The sequence below is a fragment of the Heliangelus exortis genome, chromosome 7 (assembly GCF_036169615.1).
Source record: "Heliangelus exortis chromosome 7, bHelExo1.hap1, whole genome shotgun sequence".
NCBI classification, from domain to species: Eukaryota; Metazoa; Chordata; class Aves; order Apodiformes; family Trochilidae; genus Heliangelus; species Heliangelus exortis.
In genome coordinates, this window is record NC_092428.1 from 5,982,436 (window position 1) to 6,007,224 (window position 24,789).

General features: G+C 43.2%; 1 protein-coding gene across 3 annotated transcripts in view; it reads right to left on the bottom strand.

Moving 5' to 3' along the window:
* The window catches only part of WBP1L (WW domain binding protein 1 like), a 59,127-nt gene that overhangs the window by 2,450 nt on the left and 31,888 nt on the right, over positions 1–24,789 (bottom strand). Inside the window, exons 2-4 of one of the 3 annotated variants that reach the window (XM_071748407.1) lie at positions 22,728–23,024; positions 12,744–12,846; positions 1,299–1,460 (exon numbers count right to left, since the gene is read on the bottom strand). In XM_071748407.1, coding sequence (XP_071604508.1) covers positions 1,299–1,460; positions 12,744–12,846; positions 22,728–22,754 — 292 coding nt within the window. In that variant the 5' untranslated portion in view covers positions 22,755–23,024. The remainder of the gene's footprint in view (positions 1–1,298; positions 1,461–12,743; positions 12,847–22,727; positions 23,025–24,789) is intronic. The other 2 variants (XM_071748406.1, XM_071748405.1) reach the window with 2 other exon arrangements.

Sequence of the window (24,789 nt, forward strand, 5' to 3'; positions counted from 1 at the left end):
GCACCTTCCTACTCTACAGGCTTTACAAGGGTGTCAAAACATGGCCCAAATAAGACATGAAATGTTGTTAATTAGCAGCAATTGGACGTACAGGAAGGCACTGTTACAGGAGATGGACACAGTTGGGAACAGCAGCCTGATCTCACAGCCTCCCCCCACTGCCCTGTACCCAAGTACAGCCCTATAAACCACAGCAAGGGATGGCCTGTGTTGGCTGGAGGGAACAACCCGAGAGGTAACTTGCCAGCTCACTCCAACACTGGCTTCTCAGCTGAGTTCCTGCTTTTAAGAGTGAAGACTTAATCTCACAAAGCTTTGTGCAAATACGAAAGGACACAAGCCGTTACAAGGAACTTAGAACCCTGGCTTTTGGTTATTGTTTTAGTGCTGGATTCTGTTGTTCTGGTGTGGTCAGAATAAATCAGCAGTAAAGGCAAGAGGGTTTGGTTTACTGTAAAGCCCCTCAAATCTAAGAATTTAATTTTTAAAAATTATTATTTAAGAGGCAACAAAATAAGCTATGTGGGCAGAATGGACTTAAACACCAGGAACATTTAAAGATAGCACTGTGTTTTCCATATGCAACTGTATATCCCTGAGGCTGGGGAGGAAAGCACTGCTGGGGACTATTTCTGAGATGGCTGCAGGAGTTTATAGGCAAAAGCAAGTTCATACAGACAATTCAAGAGTCCATCACAGCACACTCAGTAGTGGTACCTCCAGTTAAAAAGCTGAGACTTGCTGTTTTAGCACAAAGGAGAGAACAAAGCAATTGTACTCTGAGTCACGGGCAACAGCTCCTTCTCCAAACTCCTAGGGCTGCTCACCAGCACCATCTGGGAACTGCAGCACAGGGCAGGAGCCAGCATGGTCCCTGCTGAGGCATCACTTCCACCCAGCCTGTGTGACTGAATTTCATGAAGCCAGTTCACCCATCTCAGTCCCACCAGTGGCAGGGACCAGCAGGCTGGTAAGCAGGATCATCCATAACATCCTGAATGACATAATTTAAGAGCTTTCCCAGAAAAACGTCCAGGGAATCACTGCACTCACAGAGGAAAATCAAGGCGGGTGTGAAGGTGCCGTAGCTGGCGTGGTTATCTCCAACTCAAGAGGACCCACAATGTATCCAGTAGCTGGAATATGTCACCTCCCCTCCGCCAGCCAAGGTTAGGCAGCAAAACTGCCCCCTGCCTCTCGCTGAGCCCAACCACTTCTCCCCGCTTCCACTCAACATGAGAAACTTGTTGCTGCCCTGCTCCCCATGATCTCCAGGAAAAGCAGTGTGAGGGACATACGGAAATAGAACGGCAGGGCTGAATAGTTATGGGCTTCCCGGTAAGCGATCAGGTTGATCTCGTGTTGCCGCTGCTGGGCCTGGAGACGATGCTTGGTGCGTCGGTGATGGCAGACGCAGCAGCAGCTGAGGATGATGATGATGGTCCACACCAGCCAAAACCCTGCAGCGGGAGAGAGCAAGTGTTAACCACAAGACACGTGGCACAAGAGCCACACCCAACCCTGGGAAACTCCACAAAGGTGATGAAGGTCATCAGAAAGCCTGGATCTGAACCCCACACTGCTCCAAAGGCAGAAATAGGTGTTGCACCGGGAGGCTTTGACACCAACCCACCTGTGTGGGTGAATACTACTCTGGTAGCCTTGATCAAACTGGGTAGCTCTGTACATGCTTTGGTTCATTGTGGAGCATGTTCAATGGGCACAACTATGGAGGAAAACAAAACATGGAGACAGGGCTAAGCTCTCCTCCCCATACCTCCCTCCCCTTGGGTATCATTTTTTCTAGCCAAAAATATGAGCAGAGCTGTGAATAGCATTGAACTTGTCTCCCACAGCCACTTTGGTTTGAAAATAACAATCAAGACACAAAAGACACTCTGCAGATTGACCGCAGAAGAAGAGAAAAACCCCAAGCACTATGTTTTGCTTTTGTTTGCAATGCTCTTCAATTTCCAGCCCAAATCCTTCATTGTTATGCTTAACAAAAACATACTCTTTTTACATAAATGTCTCAAAATATTTTTAAAACTTATTTTTGTATTGAATGTCCTAAATTATCCGAAATTAAATTAAACTAGCCCCTCACTCTGAATCCTAAAGAAACCTAACTTTTGCTCCATTTGTGGTCAGGGCTGGTTTCTGTGCACTGTTGTACCACACGTACACTGTTCCTTAAGAGGGAATTTTAAAGGAGCACTTCCTGAATTTCCTCCACTCCCTCCAAAATGTGGAATAACCCCTGTTTTCTGTAAATACCCCTCATGCTTGCATGGATTAGAAAATTGTTTGAGACACATCAAAGAGCTACCATGCTCACTCCAGATGAGGCTTTTGTCTTCTGTAATTGTTGCCCACAGCACCACCTCCTTTAAAATCTATTATTTTAAAGCTCAGGTTTTGCAGCTAAAGATCCTAGGAGAGCTCCCCCTTCAGAAACACATCGGAGGTCACACCACCATTTCTCTTTCAGTAAAGGCCTCTGCCTCTCTTGGTTATTCCCAAACAGATTGAATATAGACTCCTAATGCTACAGCCCATTTTCAGCATGGACATCCTGCCCTGTGAGATCAAACCATTTGTTTCTCCCTAGTAAAAACCCCTGGTCCTGCCTTTACAACACACTGATATTTTCAGCATCCTCTGCTGAGATAGCAATGTTTTCTCTGCTAAGAGCTGGGTGGGGAAAGGTGAGCAGTTTAGGAATGTGAAGAATGAGAGGAGTACTGCTCTGGCTCAGATCAAAGTGCAATTGACCCATATAACAGACCTCAGAGCCCTGCACTGTGTTGTTTGTAGGTGAACTGGATATGCCGTATCGTGCCTCCAAGCATTTTGAGCAGGGACTTTCACCTCCCTGTGTCGTAACGCAAATTCTCCATGCATTCTGGCACAGCAAACAGAAATCTCTCTCTTGCCTTGTGCAACCATTTTCTCTAATGGCCTGGGTTCCACCCGATACCCAAACTTATCAAAACCTGATATCAAACGAAGGAGGTGTGTTTTACTTTTTTTTTTTGCTTGTCTGGAAATCAATGTTCCTAGGCAGTTTTTCTAGCCAGGCTGCTCAGCTGTACCATGAAGGGCAGAGAGAAGACTGATCTTCACGCCAGAGAAGCACACTAAAAAGCCCTTGAGATGCCCTCTGTACTTCCTTCAAATAGAGCTGAGAAAGTGTCCACTGGTCTCCAGACAGCCCCCTGCTTCTAAAAAAAAACCTTTCTATATGAACTATAAGGACTGGTCTAGTCCACCCTTCCCTCCAAAGCCAGGCATTCACAACCACTGTCTTGTAGTTGGAAGATTCATGCCAATACTCCTTAATTCTTGCTAAGAGAAGGTCCCTTGGCTCTTGCTGAGGAAGCAAGAACATAGTTGTCAATGGCACAGCACACCACCATGCACTGAAGCAGGCCTGCAGTTCATCTTCCAAGTACTCCATATTTTCAAAGAGCTGTCCATGATCATGCATTCAAAAACAATGGAAAACTACACCCAGCTATGCAGGGATTTTAGCTACAGTTATGAAAACAGATGCTTTTTAACACATTTGATCATGTCCTTTCCCAAGGACTCTAAATGCAGTGGTAGAAGCAGCACTTAGTTAGTTAAGATGTTCTGGAGAACTGCCACTGTTAAGCAATCTCAGCTGTAGCAGTCGAATTTTTTCTGCAGGGAACAACTGCTCCCACCCAAGCCTGCATCCAGAAGATTTAAAAAACCTATTTCTTTAGAAAACTTCCCTACCCATTCCAAAGAAATCCCAAAGTGCTTTGCAGGCAAACTCATGCACAAGCTCAGAGTAGGGGTCAAAGTAAGCTCAGCCATTCCTGGGAAGGCGTGCTCAGGTGGCATTTTAAGTAAACAGACCATAATTTACTGGATTGCAATCTGGCCACAGTGCCAGGAACACCTCCATTCTTGTGCAAAGGCTCTATGCATGCTTGCAACCATATCCCATTTCACAGGATTTTCAAGAAAAAGAACCCCCTAATACCATGTTGGTGCCTGGTTTCATTAACCACTGACACTTCCTCGAGATTTTAGGAATTACTCAACCCCTGACTCAGCATGAGTGCAAGGACTTGCTTGGATGATCACAGGTCAGCAGTGTGTGCCCACCACAGCCATATGCTGGCCTGGCTTCTGGTAACCTCTTTACTGGCTTTGCCCCCACCCTGTCACACAACAGCACATCTGCACCTTGGGGCTGAACACCCCCCCTTCAGTGCATAGGAAGCAACAGGATGGGTCACCCATAGGTGCTGAGGCACACAAGGGACTCCTTGGTAGTCACTTGAGCAGTGGTACCAGTGCTGACAGATGGAATCAGTGCAGTCTGGTTGTCAGTCTTGCATGGTGCTGGGAGTCCAGGGCCTCCATAAAAGACTCTACAACATAATCTAACCAGAAGTTTGGACACAACTGCAATTTTGGCAGAAAATTCTGTTTTTTGGCAGAAATTTTTCTGTTCTATTACAGAACAGAAAAACTGTAAAAGCCTAACAAATAGATAGTACAGTCACTTATTTGAAATAAAGCTGTGCATACAGGGCCAAGTGCAATTGTAAATATTATGTCTAACAGAATGGAGTGAACAGTGAAGATGTCCAGGGCTGAGCTGTGCATTTGCACACCTGGTGATGCCTGGCTTCAGACAAGCATCAGGACAGTAAGCCAGGCAGACCACTGGTCCATGCACACAGTGGCTCATTTGGCATGAGGATAAGGAGTGGAATTTCAAATTCACCCTAAGATAAAAAACTACAGGAGCTGTAAATGCAGAGGCTGAGCACAGTACCAGTACACGCTAACACCTCAGGCATGACAAAAGCAGGGACAGGGCTCTGCCTCCTTCTGAAAATTAGCAAGATGTGCAAAGGTGACAGAAGTTCAGCATTAGAAAGCCAAGTGAAATTTGGCTTCAAGTTGCCTTCACTGTCCCCCAAAAGACTTCTTTGTGCACTTCAGTATGTGCCTTGTTCCCAAAGACACAAGCTGGTTTTCAGCTGTGCTGTGCTTAGCTATCACTGCAGTCACTGGAAAAAGAGAAATGGTTGGGAGACACGGGGGAACCAAGTTTGCCATTAAAAGTCTGATTTGAGAGAGAGTTCTTCCTACCACCAATCTGGCAGTAGCCACTTGCAACAAAAACTTGCAGCAGTCTGAGAGCAATATAACAGGAAGAGAGCAAATGGGATCTTTGGGAAAAAAACTGAGGGACAGAATCAACAGAAGCGATTTACAGAAGCAACAGTACCAGTTTAGAAGTAAACACACACTGGGGGACCATCAGACTTCAGGGTAATTCAGGCTCACTCCTTGTTTATTATAGAGTCAGAAGTTGAAACACTCTTCAGTCCAAGAAAGGCTGAGTCTTGAGAAACACTGCTATATTTTCTGTCAAATTCACTGGTAATGCCAAAGGGTAGATAATGATGCAACCAAAGGGTGAATCAAACACAGCCACAGAGATGAGTTTTGCCAAGAAATTTCCCTGCCAGTGCATCAAACTTTCATAAAAAATAAAAAAGTACCACCAACCCCTTATCCTGCATCAGACAGGCTCAAAGCTGTAAGCTCCACATGACTGCCAAGCTCAGCGTCCGAATGGGAGCTGCAGAAGAATCTGGGAACAAAATAAGCTCCCATGAAAAACATCTCTTGCAAGTGGAAGAAATGCCCAAGAAAAAGAAGGCTGCTGCTTTTACAGTGTCCTTGGGAAAGAGAGTCCCATCACATGGTTACACACTGGAGATGTTTTCTACAAGCTGTGAAATGACATGCCAGGCTTAAAGCTTCAAAGAAAACCTTTCTGTGAGACACTAACCATAGTTTTGGACAAAACTAAGAATAATTAAGAACAGACTAATTGAATAATAAAAAAACCCAGAGCATTCTCTCCGCATAAAAAAAGGGGGAACAATGTTCAGTCTGATGCTGTTCTGTGTTCGCTGTCTGGGATGTTGCCATTAGCATTCCCGTTGAGGGAAGCTCCTTTTATCCTGTGCAAAATGGAAAATGTATCTGGAGTGTTCCAAGGGTAGGAACAGAGAAATCTGCCCTCAAGTTCACAGTAAACTTGGGCAAATGCCATTGCCCTGTTGGCAGGAAGTACCCTAAAAACAAGCCAAAACATACTGCAAAGTGCTTTTGCGTCTGCTTGACAAGCATCTGGGTAATAGCTTTGGCTCCATGAGAGCTGGTTCTGAACAGAAGGAGAAGTGGGACAATTTCATTGACTAAAAAGTGATGCCCCAAGTGGTGGCCTCACAGTCAGCCACGTCTGGAAAAAAAAAGTTTGTCTTTCTGAGGACCAATGCTATCATCAAAAGTAGGAGATTTAATTGGTACCACAACCCAGATGCACCTGCGTTTAATAGTGTCCTTGGCACAGAGACTGCATCATCTGCAGCCACCTCAGCCATGAGCCTATATAAGTTGATGCTGCTGCTCAAGAACGCCAGAAGGATCCAGGTTTTAAGAAAGGAAAAGAAAAGGAATCTAAATGACGTGGTCCTTTCCTGCCTGCCTCTTCCATACCTCCTGCTGCCTCCTCCACCTCTTCTCCTGCCAGCATGAAGTTGTGTGCAACTGTGCTTTGAACTGGTTTGAGGGAAGCAGAGCAGGTTGAAACCCATACGCCAAACACAACAGCAACAGGAGGAAGACTGTGACTTTCAGCAACAGCTTTATGTCAGTTTAAATCAGTGGAACTGCAGCCCCCACCTGACCACACTGCAGGAAAAAGTTACTGAGTATTTGTGGAGTTTAATGGCACAAGAAAAAAACTGAAGCCGTTTCCAAGTCCTGCTTGCTTGCTCCCAGACATAAGGAAATGAACATTAACTGCAGCTGGTTTGTAGTTTTCAGAATAGTGTCCAGTATACACAGTACACCCGTGAAGTAAGACAGAAAAAGATATATTTCAGAAAAATCTTTTGCTTATCTTGCAATGAGAACCAACTTAAGGCAGTAAATCTGCAGACTGCTTTTACACCTCTTTCCTGGGCGGGGGAGCCTTTGAAGAGCTATCGGTCCTATGCTCCAGAAGACAGGTTTGTACGTCCAGTCAGTTCCAGCTGACTTACTTCTCCCAAGGCGTCTATGTTGGTAAAATTAATGTAGTTTAAAAGAGATCAGAGGAGAACATCCAGCTGAGATCATGTCCAGAACACCTGGAAACAAGATCTGGAGAACAATTTGCACCAACAGATCTGAATATGGGTTGGAGGTAGAGAAGGCACAGGGTGAAACAGCACCAGCGAGCTCTCTTGCCTTTCCTTGCCTGTTTGACACAAAGCAGGTGAAAAAAGGCCACATAGGGCAAAAGTCAGTACCTGAACAGTCACACTGTGCAAGACAATTTGCCTTCTCCTTTGTATTTGTGAATTTTAGCAAGCTGCACCAAAACAAGCTTAAGACCATAGAATCATACAACAGATTAGGTAGGAAAAGACTCATTAAGATCATTGAGTCCAACCATCAACCTAACACTGCCAAGTCCACTACTAAACCATGTCCCAAAGACCACATGCAGATGTCTTTTAAATACTTCCAGTGATGGTGATTCAATTATTTTGCTGTCTGGAATAGGCTACAAAAAGCACAAGGAAATAAGGAAACAACTGCCTCAGTGAGCCTATTTATCATGAGTTTCTGCATGGTTGTGATATGTGTTTTGTTTGCTCTATACTTTCAGCTAGGCTTTGTCATGGCAGTGTTATCACTGAAGCACCAGCTGAGGAGTAACACCAAAGGTGAACAAAGGTGAATTTTGACATAGTTAGGAAAAAGAAAGCAAGTACAACCATGCTGGAGGCTGGGTGAAAGCAAGGAATAGGACAAATCCTTTTCTGAAAAAGGACATGGTTATACTGAAGAATAAGATAACACAGGTGGAGAGGAAAACATGGGACCAATGTGATGTTTGACTGAGGGTTATGGAGACTGCAGCAAAGTCTTGGAAATTATTTCTAGTATAAAGTTGACCTGGAACAAGTACGTGGTACAGCAATTGCTTTAGTTATAGCAACTAACCAGATCCTTGCCAAAATTTTCTGGCAGCACACTTTTTAGGGAAAAAAGATATCCAGAGATTCCAAGGGGAAGCATGCAGACATGAGCAAAATGTTCAAAATCAGCAAAAACATCAACTGCTGCCTGCAAACAGAACATTTTTTCCTGTACAACCCTTTCACAAGGGTCCAAACACTCAAGACCTTTTTTTTTTAATTTCAGAAGCAGAGACACTCAGTAACACTGCTGAAGCAGCCAAAATAGAGCAAAACAGGAACACCCAGCATCTGAATACTCACTCATTGCCAGTGCTGATTTGTTGTACTGTACCTAAAGGACTCAAGACCAGCTAGAATCAGAACCATAGACTTTTCAGGGTTGGAAAGGACTTTAAGATCATCTACACTCCTGCCGTAGGCAGGGACACCTCCCACTAAATCAGGTTGGTCAGAGACCCGTCCAGCCTGGCCTTAAAAACTTCCAGTTTGAATCCATTCCCCCTAGTCCTATCACTACTGACATCCTAAGAAGTCCCTCACCAGCTTTCTTGTAGGCCCCTTCAGATACTGGAAGGCTACAGTAAGGTCTCTTCAAAGCCTTCTCCTCTCCAGACTGAATAACCCCAAATCTCAAAGTCTGTCTTCATAGGAGAGGTGCTCCAGCCTTCTGATCATCCTCGTGGCTCTTCTCTAGACACACTCCAGCACATCCATGTCTTCTTTTTTTGCAAGAGGGGCTCCAGAACTGGATGCAGTACTCCAGGTGGGGTCTCAGGAGAGCAGAGGGGGAGAATCACCTCCCTCGACCTTCTGGCCAATTTTCTCTTGATGCAGCCAAGCGAAGCCCTCAAACTTTGAATTCCTGCAATTGAGATCTGCATGCAGTAAGCAGCTGCCTCTTTCCATGCTCCACAATTCCTGAAGCACAGCATACTAGTCTTCCAACCACACCATGCAAAATACTTTCTACAGCTTTGCCTGATATGTTCAGAGGCTTTGGAGTAATCTAATTTCACACTGGTCCTCCATAAGCATGGAGAGACACAAGCAGGGATGTCAGGCGATCTGGATTTGGTTTTCAGCCTACATTATACGCTTAAACATGGGAAAACCCAGAACATCTGAGCCTTAGTTTTCAATCTGCAACATGTGGGAACTGCATTCCTCGATTACCTTCTCTCCTGTATTTTGAAAAGTGGTAATTTGGAACGTTTACATAGTAAGACACCTGTGAGGCCTGGACAAAGACCAACACTGGAAAACTTCAGGAAATCAAAATCACATCATAACAGACCTGAATAAAAACTGTTATTAAGCAAAATCCAGTGGCTGCTGCTATTCATGCAAGACCACAAACTCCCCTTGGGGACTATGAACTCTGTGGAGAGCCCAAAAGAAACTGTTAGGCTAAAACACTGAACTAGTTCAGCCACCATCCAAACAGACATCTTTCCCTATGTGAGAAAATGCAACAGTAAAGCCCATTCTTCCCTTCACTTTTTATTATCTATTCCAAGAAAATTAAAAGACATGTCGCACTTTTTACACCCATAATATCAGCTACCAAGTTTAAGTTAAGAACTACCTATACCTTTGTATAGCTACTAGACCTACATATATATATATATAAACCTGCATAAAGTTTTATGATTTGGCAATGTGGTACTATTTCTTTTTTTTTTTTTTTAAATAAGAGATGGGTGGGGAATCTGAACTAGGCTGTTATCTAATTTTAAACACAGGCTGTCCACCTGTTTGGAGTATCATGTTCTCTATTCCACCACTCTACCCCTTAACAAAATAATACCTTGATTTTGCATACTATTCCACCACCCTCAAGGACTGGTTTGCAACTACTGCAAAATTTAGTTGCTGTCTAGAAATGTTGAGATCAGCCATTTTCAAAGAAAAACTTCCCTCAAAGTCTTAAACAGGGAAAAAAATCCTTTTTATGGGAAAAACTCCAAGTGGCCACAAAACAGAATCACATTTCAAAAGTATATCTGGCAAAGACAGACTAGTTTTCCATTTCAAATGCCACCCTCCTCTGCTTCTCCCCACAAAACTGTGGTGTTAAATAAACTCAGGATTCAACAGGACTAACAAGAAGGTCTGTCTCCAGGCACAGCACAGCATTGGTGGTCTGAGAAGGTCAAGAGGAGTAGAAACTTCTCAAAAGCTAGTTAAGTACATTCATACACTGGTTAAAATCAGAACATCAAATAACCATGAGACCACACTTAAAAGGTGCTGCTAACTCAAACTGTTCATTAACCAAAAGTTATTATTAACTTTTAAAAAGCTAATCTATTCCCAAGCATGTAAAGCTGTTGGTCTCCACACCACCAGTTCACTGCTCTAGACTATTTGCATATACTATCACAGCTATTCACCTTGAAGGTCCTGAGACTGCCACACCACACGTAACTAACAAAGATATTCAACAATTTTTGGAGCAGCAAATTAGTTCTGTAGCTGTGGTTGCAAGCTTTATAATACAAGTTTTCTACAATTTAAAGGATGTATCCCTTGTGCCGCTCCTCCCAATCCCTGGGACTTTTCTAACACTCCTAGTAGCATAGCAAGCTTTTAAAACATTAACCAATTTTAAATAAATGTTGGATGTCTGCCTGAATTTGCAGAAAACTTAGAATAGGTCTCATGCTCACATTACTCCCTTCAACTCAGCGTGGTACATGACATGTTCTGCAACACAGAAGGAATGTGAAACTCAACACAGAAACCCATTCCTCCCGAGGAACCATCCAGAGTGTCTACCACTAGCACGTTTATTCCATGATCTCAACATGACCTAGAAAGAAGTCTGAAATACTCTGCTTCCTTCTAACAAAATCTGGTTTCATCTTCCAAGAACTTTTATGATGCAGCCAGGCACTGCCAAGTCTAAAAGTCTGTGCCATACTGAAAGCACAAAGGCAGTTAAAGTAAAATCATACCATTAAAATGGCAGGGGGCTACACTGTTTGGACTGTCATTATTTGTATGCAATTCAATTAAGCCTCTCTTTCTAGATGTCCATGGCAGAAACATGGTGACCATGCAACAAGCTCCAGTCTGTGGTTGTACTCCATGCTGTTGCTAATTTTCAACTCTCCTTGCTGCAGAGTCTGCAAGCCCTTGCATTACGTGCCTCTTCCTCTACATTCCCACCCACACAAATCCAAAACTGGGTCTGACCTTGCCCACTCTGCTTTGTCCATGCATCCCTATACAGTCCAAACAAAATCCAGCCATCTGTCCTGCCTATGTTGCTGACTGCTATGACCTGAGCCAAGCAGTCCAAGGCAGCCACACATTCAGGGCTATTTCTCAGCCTGCTTGAGTCCCTGGAGCTGCCCACCTGACCCTGAATTTCTTCAACGATTTGGAGACTGCTGAAAATAAAGCTGCTGTAAAGGGTCTGCAACAGATTCAGATCCTGCCACTAATATCAACACAGCCAGCCACTACAGTCTGATGCAGTGTGTCTTGAAGGCATTTGTTAAGAGTCCTGTTTAATTTACAGCCACATCCGCCATGCCTCACTGGTTAAGTTGAAAAGTAAAAGCATGTTTGTAGACTAAAGGATAAAGTGCCAGTTATTCCTGTACTTGGATCCAGGTTAAGTGACACTCTTCAAATGTATAATACATTTCCACACACACACAACTTTGAGAAAGTGAAACTGTGGGCACAGCAGAAGGGTAAGTAGATAGCACAGTTGCATAAAAGCTACAAGATACCATTGGGTGTGGCAAGAAAGTATCTCCAGTCTCTAATATGGGGTATAATGCTCAGAGTTCCACACTCCCAAATTCTGGGAGCACAGATGCCTTCTCAGCTAAGGCTCCTGGCAGTACAACAGCATGTTCAACACCTTGTGCTCCTCCTCAAGACACCATCAGACCAGTACCACTCTTTTAAGTTTGCCTTTAAAATTCAGAATTTCTTACTTTCCTATAATTTCAACTTCCTGTTTCTCCAAATACCTTTATCAGAGTTTTGCTGACCTGCTCTGACCTGCCTGCTGCCATTTAAAGGGTCTTAGCTATATTCACTCAAACACTCACTAAAAACATGAGTAGTTTTAAATCCCAGATTTTAGGAAAAAGGAGATAAGAGTAGTTACAATGAGCAGCGTATACTCCTCACAGCCCACAGTACTCAACCACAATCAACCCACAAGATTTGCCCAAGACCCTCTCCACCCAGGGAGCTGTGCTTGAAACACAATGAGTCCTGAAGAGAATAAACATCCTGGCACTCCTCCTTGAAAGAACAGCTTTAAAAAGATAAATCAGATTTAAACTGTCATTCTTGCAAAGAACTAAAACAATAAGATGAAAGATACTGAATTAAATCTCTGAGTGTGTCAGACTAGTGTTGTGCATATCAAATGGGGTCTCCTCACTCACAGACAGTATGTTTTGAGCACCCTCAAATCAATGAGAAGACCAAACAATACATCTCCAGTGATGGACACAGCAAGATGACCCATTAGTCCTCAAAAAAGCAGGCAATGCCCATTGTAACAACCCTATTTCCCTTGCCATATCAGATCAACTCCCATTTGTGTTGCAGTGAAATGTAATTGCAATGCATAACAAGGGCTGAATACAAAACCCCCAGGGACACAAGCCAGACCTGTAGTATGGTATGAGAGCCATGCAGATTAGGAAGGGAAGCCATACAAAAGGAAGGACTTACACCAGAGTTCATAGTAGTAGTTGCAACACTGGGATTGTCCACAACAGTGGCCCGTTTCACATATGTAACTTTGATTGTTGACACCCATGCAGGTTTCCTTGTCCTAAAATTAAACAGACACACTTTTAAGATGCTTTGTCAGTATCTTCTGTAAATGTAATCTTTTACTCAGAGATCTGCAAGCATTTGACAATTCACAATTTATGGTTTTGGGAAACTCCAAAATACATAAAGAGGTCAAAATACAGCTAAGTATCACCAAAGAACCACAAAGGACTATTCAGAAGAAACCCCCTTATCTTCAAATTAATGAATTACATTGCTTGTGCGTCTACTCATTGCTGCTGTCTCACCATTCCTTTCCTTTTCCATTAGAAGTTATGTTGCCAGGATTTCTCTCAAAAAATTGATGTCATTTGTTCAACATTTTACACAGTATTGCTGCATTACTGTGGCTGAATGCCAAGTGGAGCAAATGCACTAATAAACAGAACATTACAATTTGAGAAAAGACTGTTTGGATACATTTAGATCTAAATGATAATAACAGTATGTTCCTGTGAGATTCCAATCTAAAATGATTCCTTCATAATTAGCCATGTGCTTTATATATGATCACCATTCCTGTAAAACTTCTCCCTGCAGCAAGCAAAGCAGTCCAGGAGCAGAGCCAAATCAGCTGTACTGCATCACCTAGCAGGTCCTCAGGACATGTAGGATGGAAAAGGATTACAGTTTGAAGTCTCAGTTTCCCACATGGAGCACCACTTCACTAAAGTCCATGCTTTCCTGCTAGTCTGAAAACATGGGTGAGAAAAAATATAAAACACAGGAAAACAGAAGCACTTAATAGGTTGTGGTTTGTACATCCTCTGGCAGGCTTTAGGTTAACCTGGAAGTTAGAATACACTACACAATTTCCTAATAAAAAAACCTGATGTTGCAAACAAATCTGTAACAAAGCCTAAATTTTTCCCTTTCTTTCACTTAAAATTTAAAAGGCAAAGAAAATGTGCAGAGGTTTATACTGCAAGACATGATGAAAAAACTTACAGATGTTGGAGCTGTACCTCCTCAACACTGGGCCTGTGGGTCCCTCACCTGAGCACCCATATTACAGCAGCAACTGAATAGAATCAAAGAATCATCAAGGTTGGAAATGACCTTCAACATCATCAAGTCCAACTGTCTGTCCTAGACCACCATAACCACTAAACCACATCTACCACTTTTTTGAACACCCCCAGGGACAGCAACTCTACTACCTCCCTGGGCAGCCTGTTCCAATGCTTCATGACTTTCAGTGAAGAAATTTTTCCTGATATACAATCTGAACCTCTCCTGGTGCAATTTGAATCTGTTTCCTCTTGTCCTATCACTAGGCACTAGGCAGAAGAGGCCAACACCTGCCTCACTACAACCTCCTTTCAGGTAGTTGTAAAGATTGATGAGGCCTCCCCTCAGCCTCCTCTTCTCCAGACTGAACAGCCCCAGCTTCCTCAGCCTCTCCTCATAAAACCTGTTCTCCAGACCCCTAATCAGCCTTCACTGCACCCTGGATCTCCAGCACCTCAATGTCCTTCCTATACTGTGGTACCAATGTAACTTCTATAAGCAGAAAAGCCTCCTACCAGTTAAGAACCAACAGAAAAAATCCCACACTGCATTTTCTCCTAAGAAGCCACACCAGCTTCCAAAAGGGTCTCGATTGCTTTTGACTCAGCATACAACGTACCACTTCCTCTCTTCCCCTAGGTATCACTATTCCCACAAAGGCTCCAAACAGCATGATGGGCCATTCTCCTAAAAATTCAGCAGCAGAGGCAACAAGGTGAAGGGGTACCTGCCTCATGTTTCTAGGAAGAGAAGAACATTTTATATTCTGCATGCCAGTAGCAGACATGACATTCTCCTACAGGGTAAGGAGGTGTATTCCCTCTCTAATTGCAGCAGCTAATAGCAACTTTCATGAGACACTGTTGAGCTAGCACAACATTTTCTGCCTCTGGCATGCTCTTCATACCAAAAATTATAATTTTGGTCAGCAAAAGAGCTAGTAACAGGATACATCTATTATCTTATCTGTCTTTATCAGCTTATTTACACTTTTCCTCATTTTTTTGGCCTTGCAGAGTTAATGCAACTGATGAACAGCATAGATTTTGGCTCTCACATCAACAGAATTGAGAAATTAAGATCCCGTTGCAAAACCGTAATTCTGTTGATAATGCACAAGCGAGAAGGTGACCGACTGAGGTCTATGGTTGTGACACGTGAAGATCAATGTGACCTGTTGAACCAGCAAATGAATCACACAGAGCTGGTGAAAGAGCAGAGTCCTGAAGTCCTGTTTCAGGAACTCCTCTGCATCACAACACTGATTCGTTCCTGACCACCTGTTTTTACTCCCCCCCAAATTTCTCCCATTCAATGTGATCTGCTTCAAAGAATAGCAAGAAGGAACACAACAGTGTCTTTTGGCAGCAGCAACCTAAACCAGCTTCAACATCACTGTATTTTTTCCCCCACTCAAGAACTTGAAGCAGTCCTGTTTTCAGAGACTTTCATTCAGTACAGTATCTTTTTATCTGAACTGCCTGACTGCCTCTTGCCAGCCTAACTTTATTTGAAGCAATCTTTGCACAAAGCCATATGCTTATATGTAGGGTTACATCTGGTTAGCCCAGATGACAAACAGGTTTGTGATGGGATGGGTGTACACATTGAAGATCCTCAGCCACTAGGCTGGTATCCTGCAGATTGTTCCTGCCTGCTTTTGGAGATCAAGCCCCAAACAACATTCTGCTTTTCCATCTAAAATAGACTTTTCAGAGCTTCTTTACACACCGGCCAAGAGAAACCATCTTCATTGCTCGTGAATAAGTAGTTTGCACTTTTGAATAGTCTTGCAGTTAGATTTCAGCTCCCACTGCTCAGGAAATCCAGGGTTTTAAAGTACTTGCAGTGCTGGCCATGAGCCATGCTCCTCAAAGTCCATGCAGTTCCTCTTGGAGCCTTCTGCAGCCCTCTGTCAGCCCGGCCACCGATGGGTTTTTGGGAACATGGAGACATCAGACTCAGTGCCACGTGTCAGACCCAGAACTGCCACCCTTGTTTCCAAACAGTTTCACAGAATCAAGGAAAAATTTAGTTTGGAAAGGATCCCAGCAGGTCACATGGCCTGACCCCTGCTCAGAGCACAGCTACCTCCAAATCTTGGCCGCTCAACCCAGCAGAGGGAGAGAGGTAAAATGTAAAGGCACTGTATCTTCAGAAAAAGCCTATTAGGCAAAGATTCCAGCACAAGGAAATAACTGATTTTGGGACGTATTACAGATGTCTCCTTTGAACTGAGTGTTTAAGTCTCCTTTCCTCTCCCCACTTATGTCAAGACTCATTTCTGTGAAAACCAGAGCCACTGTACACTTTCCTACATTGCTCTGCAAGCCAAGGAAGAGGTTATGCACTGCCATCAGTACAGGCCATGACAGGGATGCTGACATTTTTTTATTAGGAATCTTCTGTCTACTGTCAAGCACTTCAATCAGGCTTTAATTTCTAATTAAATCCTAGACCACACTTGTTATACCATCAGCACTCTATCATCTCTGGTTCCTTCTCCCATTCATTCTTTGTGTCATATGCTGCCAAATTGTAATTACTTAAGACATATCAGCAATATAGTTATCTACAACGTAAATGTCTCCTGGAAACAACATCACTAGAACTTGTACTATGAAAGCACACTATTTCCTCTTTCACGCCAGCAGGCATGGACAAGGCACAAGACTGAAAATGTAGTTTTATAAGGAATAAAAGTACACATGGGGAAAAAATATCTCACAGAAGCAAAGTTGGAACTCTCACATTTTATTGGCCTTCTTTTGTTACAAATTTCCATTGCAAGTATTGCTTGAAATGATAATTTTTAATTAGTCTTAGCATCATGGAGTTTTCATCCAAATATCACAAAGATATTTTTTTAGGTAGTCATTAAAAAAGGGAGAGGGAGGGGTATCTTTCTAAAAGAACCTTGTTCCCCAGTACCCAGTGGCTGTCACATTTCAGGACAGGCTTCCCTGCTGAAGGCCAGTCATGTTTTCTTGCTGCTCATCCTGCCAGCCTTTGTTCAACTAACTGTGGACAACTCTAGGCAGGGTTACAAAGCAGCATCTTCATGAGTCTGCTCTTAGAGAGCGCTCAACTCCATTAGAGCAGAGTATTCCTGTTTTGAAACCAAGAAGCCTGAACATGCTGTTATCTCCCACTTGCAAAGCCTAGGAGACTTCCAGCTGATTTCAAAGGATTGGCTTTGTCCTGTAAAGCAACACATGTTGCATGTGCATCACTGCCTCCTTGGCATCACCCTAAGAGCTGATGCAGATCTTACACATTGGACTTACTGGATCCCTGACACATACTCCAAATCCAGGAGCCTTCAGGAGAAGGCTCTACAGTCCTGGAGTCTCTTTTCTTTCCCCATCCAGGTCAAGAGAGGTAATTTGTTAAATCTGGTGCAGGCTCTCTTTCTGAAACCGGAAGACCTCATCTGGGTGTGTTTGGAGAGTCTCTTCATATTTTAGATGTGGCCTGTTGAATTAGTCTTCATCTGACTTAAACTTTATAAGGCAACTTTGAATCAAAAAAAGGCTTTTCTCTTTTTTTACTTATTTTCTTGTTGATATTTGGAGTTTATGATTAACCCACAACCATGCTGGCAACTCCTCCAGTAGCACAGTTTTGCTGTCAAATGCTTTTACAAATAATCCTTAAAATATCCAGCAGTGGTAGGTATAAGAGAACTCAAGGCGCTGCCATATGTTGTCACATCTGAAGCTACAGCAAACATTAGTGTCAGTGCCAGGGAAAAAAGCCAGTTATTTTCTCCACTTTCCAGTTTAGTATTGCATTTTGCTGGAGATCTATGAGACAAATTTAAAGTAAAAAACGAGGGCATGATCAAAACAGGAGGCATTCATGGAGACCAGTAGGTTGTCTTAATTGTCTCTTGCTTTAACAAAGGCTTGAATCAGACCTCCTTGGCTTAATTTTGTAAAGGTTTTCAATACTAAATGGTTTGGTTTAACACCTGTAAGTCTGTTAGGATTTATCGTGTACATCTCAGCCTACTGTAGGAAATGCATGGAAATGAGAACTGATTGACAGTGGAGTATCAGTACAACAAAAGGACCAAGGAACTTCACACTTCTGTACTCTCAGAAGTCAGCAGTTAAACTGGGAAATTTTTGCTATGTCAAAAAGGAAAAAGACGAAAATGTGCAAGTTCCTGACAAGTGTGGCTGCTTTCCAAGCTGAAAATTAATATGTGCAACTGCAGCAACAAATACCACAGCTCACACCCAAAAGTGCATAGTTGGCAGTGAACCACCAACAAAAGATGACCCCTCAGTTGGCATTAACCAGGTAACCAAAACCACCAGTGGCTGGTATCAAAGAGATCTCATAACTATTTTAGCTTTTTGCTCTGTCTCCTCTTTCGACAGAAATCCATTCTCCGTTACCATAAATATGAGCACCTTGAATTTAGTATGTCCTGCATGTGTCATTCAGCCTCCCAGAGTATCTATTCATCCTAATCCTGGGAATACCTTGGAAAACACTTTGAAACATGAACTACATTTACTGGCAGAAGGTTATATGCCATTCCTCTGCTTTAGGATAGTCAGGTTTTTAGATCTATTCTAATACCCTATTCTCTCCAATCTTCAGCACAGCATTCATTAAGGCACTATATAGCAAACCATTATTTGAACTGTAAGAGATGGGGATTAATAACAGAATGACAGGGGTGACTAAAGAACTGAGTGACAGGCATACAGACAGTGGGACACAGTGAAAAGCCCAGCAGCAGGCTGAAGGGAGACTGCCAAGCTGGCATCCGCCGGAGGGCAAGATGCTACTGGTTTTAACAGGACTCAGGCTCAACCTGTGACCACTCCAGACCTTCTGGTTCCACTGCTCTCACAGGGGACTTCAGTAATAAGCATCTATTTAATAATTAAAAGAAAAAAAATCTTGACCTAGTTATTTCACTAATCTCATTACTTGCAGGCAGCAGTTCCCTGCTTTCAGAATGCAGCCACACCCTTAACAACGAACCAGGATACATTTAAGCAAGTGACACAACATTCAGAAAAATGTATTAAAAATACTTGAGCTACTTGCAATCCATATTTGAACGATCTATATTCTTTAATCACCCAGACTAACAGAACAGAAGTAACTGTCAATATCTTAAAGATGCTAGAAACAACCAACAGGAAAAACTGTACTTGATACCCACTATTTATGAGTTACCACTTGGCTTTCACTCAGACTCACATATCAGACTATCACTAGTGCTGGTTAGCCAAGCTCATCAGCAATAGCTCATGAGAATGCAAACACAAAGTAACCAAAGAAGATGAGCATCTCTGTCAGATAACAGACTCAAGTAATAGCAGGTTAAAATTGCTGCTGAAAACACTCGGCTGGAACGCCAAATCTTGCTACAAGGTTTACTACAATTTCCTGGTTTGCCAGCTGCTCCCTATTTCGTAACCAAAAGTCATCTTTAAAAAGTCACTAGATGCTTTCAGAGGAGGACAGCAGGTGGGATGGCAGCAAGGCCAGGGGAAACCCTGAATCACCAGGGCAGCCCAGGACTGATGCCCACCCAGCTGAGCATGCACTGCAGCCTCCAGTAATCTCCTATCTACATAAACAACACACTTGTTAGTCCTTTGGAACACAAAAACATAAATCCAGCATCTAACCAAGTGCTGTGCCTTTGGTGGGTTCAGTTTGTTACCAAAGTTACCAAAGCATGTAAGTTTGGTAAAGATGAAACCGGGTTTAATTGCTGGGAGTTACTGAAACCTCGGCTGCCAGCCCCTGCCAGCATGCTGGGATAAATTCCTGTAAATCTGCCTTACAACAGACAACTAAGGCCAGAAAATAAATCAAGTCTGGACATTTCTTCATAAGATACCCACCACAATTTTTGTTTTGCTGAATGTGGAAAAAAAAAAAGAAAAATAAAAAAAAAAAAGATGCGTTAAGTGCAAACATCCATATACTTAGAGTATAATAAGTGGGGGAGGAGAGTATAATAAGTGGGGGAGGAGTGATGTCTCTGAGCTGTGTCAGGCACAATAAAGATCTCCAAAACAGGAATTCTAATCCACAACATTTATTGCTTTGCTAATGCCAGCACCAGGGGAATTATATTTAAATCACCATGATTAATCAGCCATAGCAGGCTCATCTTCACACCCAGCGGATGCAGAACCTCTGAGGTTTTATTAACCTTTATCTGAGGAACAAATTGGTTTGGTGCATCGATTTGTCTTGGAGAAATACTCCAACAGTCTTTAAAGGAGCACTGTCCTTTCACAGATCATGGACACCTTGATATATTTAGGTAAGAGATGGTTTCATTTTTTTTTTTAATTGCAAGTTTCACTTTCAGACTCCAAGAACTGCACACTCACATTTTAAGCCCCACGTGAAAGTGTTTACTACCTTCACGCCTTGATAGAAGCTTCCCAGCCCTAGTCCCAACACTTTCACATGAAAGAGAGATGCTTCTAGGAAATTACAGCTTTGCGAAAGCTGTCTTGGATTTTGCATTATAAACCACCAAACACTTGACAACACTAAATATTCTGAGCAATAAAAATTAATAATGAAACGGTTAGGAATTCAACGTTTTTATAGTTGGGTTTTTTTTCCTTTTATATTTATGCAGTGAACTAGATGAATGTATTAAAGCCCCCACCTGCAACCCTATGAGGAAATGCTCACTTAAAACTGGAAGCCCAGACCTCGTCTCTTGGGATGGGAGCTTTAAACACCCACGTTGCACTGCCAGAGCTGACTTAGCTTTTTAGGCATTTAAATATCATTCCCACTGCAACAATGCAAAAAAAAACCCAAACCCTATTTTTTACCATGCGTTCACTAGTCCATTGCCGTGCTGCAATGCCACAGGATCCTGAACGGATCCAGGGGAACCAGTTGTTCAGGGTGGTGCAGCAGAGGGCAAGGGGTGCCTGTCCTGGGGAGCAGAGGCTCTCACCATGACTCTTTGGTCCTCATCGTTCAGCTCAAGGAGAGGCACCCCACTTGAAGGCACCCCACTCGAGGGCACTCCACTCAGCACCTCCTGTGCCCTCGAGGTGCAGCCCAGGATCAGCACCTCTGGTGTTGAGTGGGAACAACAACAACAAAGGACATCCCAGAGAACCAAGTGTTTACAGCCTCAGTGCAAACACAAGAGACAATAGAGGCGGATGCATGACGAGATGTTCCTGAATTCCTCCCACACTTTTAATTAAATAGCACTGTTCACTAACAAACCTTTTTTCCTGCTCTTTTAGAAGCAGAAGAAATTTCTGAATACAAATATCTAGTTTGTTTTTTATGTCTAAACATGATTAAAACTCAAAATGATTAAAACTAAGAAAAGTTCAAGCAGCTCTTTCCCACTATATCCCTCATCAGTGGATAAAAATAGTCAAGAGGTTTGCTCTTGTGTTCTTGAGGCAACACCTTTTTTTCTGTTTCCTGTAAATGCCTCTATATTGATGCTGCAAGGTTACAAGCAGAGAAAAAAGTACCATTTAGCCCACTGAGATAACCAGATGTTCAGTTTAAGTAAATGAACCCAAATTACACCTAGCCTCTGTTTTTATACCTTATGCAGCACCTCTCCAAAACAAAAAGGTTACTTTAGAAGGAACTTTATAGAGGAAAACACTCAAGACTCAATCTGAAAATTTAAACCAGCTATGTTTCATTGTGAGTTGAGTTACCTGCCCAAACCAGGACATTACATAAAGTAATGTCCTGTGTTTGGGCTTTTGTGCCCAAATTTCAGTCCTTGGTTCAATTTGGAGGCTTTTAGGGAAAGTCTCTTTGCCCTGAGTGCTAACAAGTGAGCTATTATTATAGCTATTGCGTTCAATTACAGAAGGTCATTGTACTAGAGGTAGTTTCTTATGTAAAAGTGTTTTCAGTTCAGCAGGGTGGGAGGGAGGGGGGAGCTGCACTTCACCAAAATCGAACTGATAAGGGACAAGAGACGGCACTGTTTACTCAGCAGTGTCCTGCAAGTCCTTTTGCTGTTCTTTCTGAACAACTGGAAGTAGGTAGTTTAAAATATGCTACAGGCTGATTGTGAATTTTTAATTCTAAATTTGAAACTGCAAGCAGCACTCTGATATCACGCAGTATCTATTTATTGTGGATTACAGATCCCAGCAGTGCTGGGAAGAGTTTACAGTTAAGACTCCCCTACAGACGTGCCTCCCAGACCAAAAAAAGGGCTTGCTCTCCCCGAGCTCAGGAACACATACTTGGCACCTCCTCCAGCGGGGAGCAGCTGGGCAGTTGCTACCGTTTCTCATTCCACTCGACATTACCAGCTATTAAATTATTCCAAGTTTCTTGTTCAAGCTCAAACTCTCCCAGAACAATTAAAAAGTTGCCAAGCTGGAGCTCACGGCGCATTGCCATTTCCCATTCGGTGGCCTTTGTCAGGGATGATATGTATATATCTTTTTTTTTTTTTTTTCCCTCATTGAAAGACAGTTTAATGCTCCAGCACAAATAAGCGGCTCCAAGTCTGGCATGTTTTCAAGCAATGTAAACACACCACCACCATATTAAGGACTGTGGAAAGTATCCTAAAACCCAACCAAACAAAAACCACACAGGAGCAGGACACAGAGCCACCCTGCCGCCAAGCCTAACAACAACAAGGGAGTTTCTTACCCCTGCTCAGTTCTACTCCTTCCCCATTAATAAAAAGCTGTCTCTCACGCTGCCCCATAAACGCCACAGTGGGGAAGTGCTGTTTGTACAGTTCCGTTTTGGGAAACTCAGAAACCATTTCCTTAGAGGGAGGGGGAATAAAAATAAAAGCAATCAGTCACATTCTCCACCTGAATGAGCAGCTCCCACCACACCGAAGCCTGTTACCTGTCTGAGACCCAGGAGGAAAGGCATTCTGCAGGCTCATCCTCCGCACCAGCACATGGGAAGGCAGGAATTTAAAGTCCCACAGTGACCATTTTCTCATCTGCTGTGGGCAGCCCTCTCCTCCGATCGTATTTAAACCAGGGCTTCCTCGGCTGGGAATACTAAGTAAACAGGGTCCTGGGACACTGCACGCACTCACTGGCTCCCCCTCCTCCTCCTCCCACTCCCTGTGACATATCTCAGACGCAGCCCAGCCGGGGTGGTTGCAAGAGGGAAATGACATCAGGTCGGGCAGTTCTGAAAGAAAAAAAAAAAAAAAGAAAAAAAAAAAAAAAAAGGAAAAAAAGAAGCCCTGAACCTTCAGAAAGCTGCTGGGTAACAGCAGGCAGCTCCCTGCGAACGGGAGCTGTTGGGCAATGCTGCCTGTGTGGGACCCTGGCAGGGAGTTGCAAAGGAGCAGAAGTGCTCTCCCCTCTCCTAACTGGATGCTGCAAGTAAAGGGGAATCTATTAAAATCCCTGGCAAGAGCCAACAGATCCTCAGTGATTAAATCACTCTAAACAAAAATAGATACTTAATCTATTTCTAAGGACAAACCTTAGATCTGATGCTGTTTGCACGGGAGCCCTAGGGTCAATGACCATAGATCCTCAGAGGACCTCCAGACCCTAGGGATGAGGATAAAGCCTTCATAGATTCAAAGCACTCCTGTGCTGCCTTCTGTCTACCACCAAGGCTCTCTTTTCTGGGCAGTTCTTATATAAATGTTCAACTCAGCCCCTCCAAATAATAGCCATTAAAGAAATAGCAACAACTCTTATTGCTCTAGGATCATGACTGGGCCTCTGCAGCAGCAGACAGGTGATGGGAAGACACTCTAATCCACCTCTCCCCAAGGAAAATGCAAGTAGCCTGGATGGAAGGTTTCTCACTTGAGCTCATTTCACATTTTCATGCCAAGGGGCAATTAAGCCTTACGAACAGATTTATCACCTGGTCCCCAGGATGGCATGTCTTGTTTGTCCTCTCCCAAGCAAGGAGTACAGCAAGTTCCACAGCAGTGTAGGAGATGACACTGCAGAAGGTAATCTAAATTTAACTCTCTTTTCTACCTCCACTTTGAAAGTTCAGCAACCTCTTTTTTTTGTGCTTCTCTTTAATCAGCAGCTGTCCTCGTCTGTTGGAGAGGACAGGGACATCACCACCACTCCCACGTGTCCCAGCAGCAGCTCTGCAGATATTTGACAGGGGGGCAACTCCCCCTGCTCTGAGCCTCTTTGGCTTTTGGAGTTCAACACATTAAAATATTTGTCAAGGGAAGGAATATGCTTTTTCTCCATAAGAGAGTTCACTGAATCCTTTTATTTAGTAGCAATCTGAACAGTAATTTCAGACCTTCTGAAGAGAAGGAAAGAAAGAAACCACATATAGTTCTTACCAATGCTAATTTGCAACAGCAGGGAAAAAACCCAGAAGATTAAAAAAGGAAAGAAAAGAAACCAAAACAAAACAACCACAGAACACCAGATAGCTCACAGCAGTGTCAGAAAAAGAAACCTATTTTCCACATACCAAAACCCTTCAGTGACCACTGCTGCTGCCTCCTCCCGGCCCAGCCCAGGGTTATTACCCAAATAAGTACCCCTCTGTGGGTGTCCTCTACATGATTAGGCTGTGAGACCATACACAAGTGTTACTTAGTTTTACAGTTTAAAGCCATCATATAAACTTCAGGATAAGCACAACTCTTTTCCCTAAGAGAAAAGAGGCACATAAGTAATTTCCTGGAGGATAAAACCCATCAGAGTTAACCAGCATCAGCCAGGCAAGAGGATTTCCCAGCTTTTGTGCTCTTGGATGAAACAAACTCTCAGCTTTTTCTTTTCCAGTTCTATGGATAAACAGCAATAATATAAAAGGGCAGCTTTCTGTTTTAGTAATCTGTTCCCTGGCCTTAACGCTGTCCTTTAAAATATCCAATTTTGGCTGTTGCTATCCAGAGCCCTGGATGAGGCAGATCCCACGGCTGAGCCAATGCAGCAATTTCTGTATCTCTACTGTC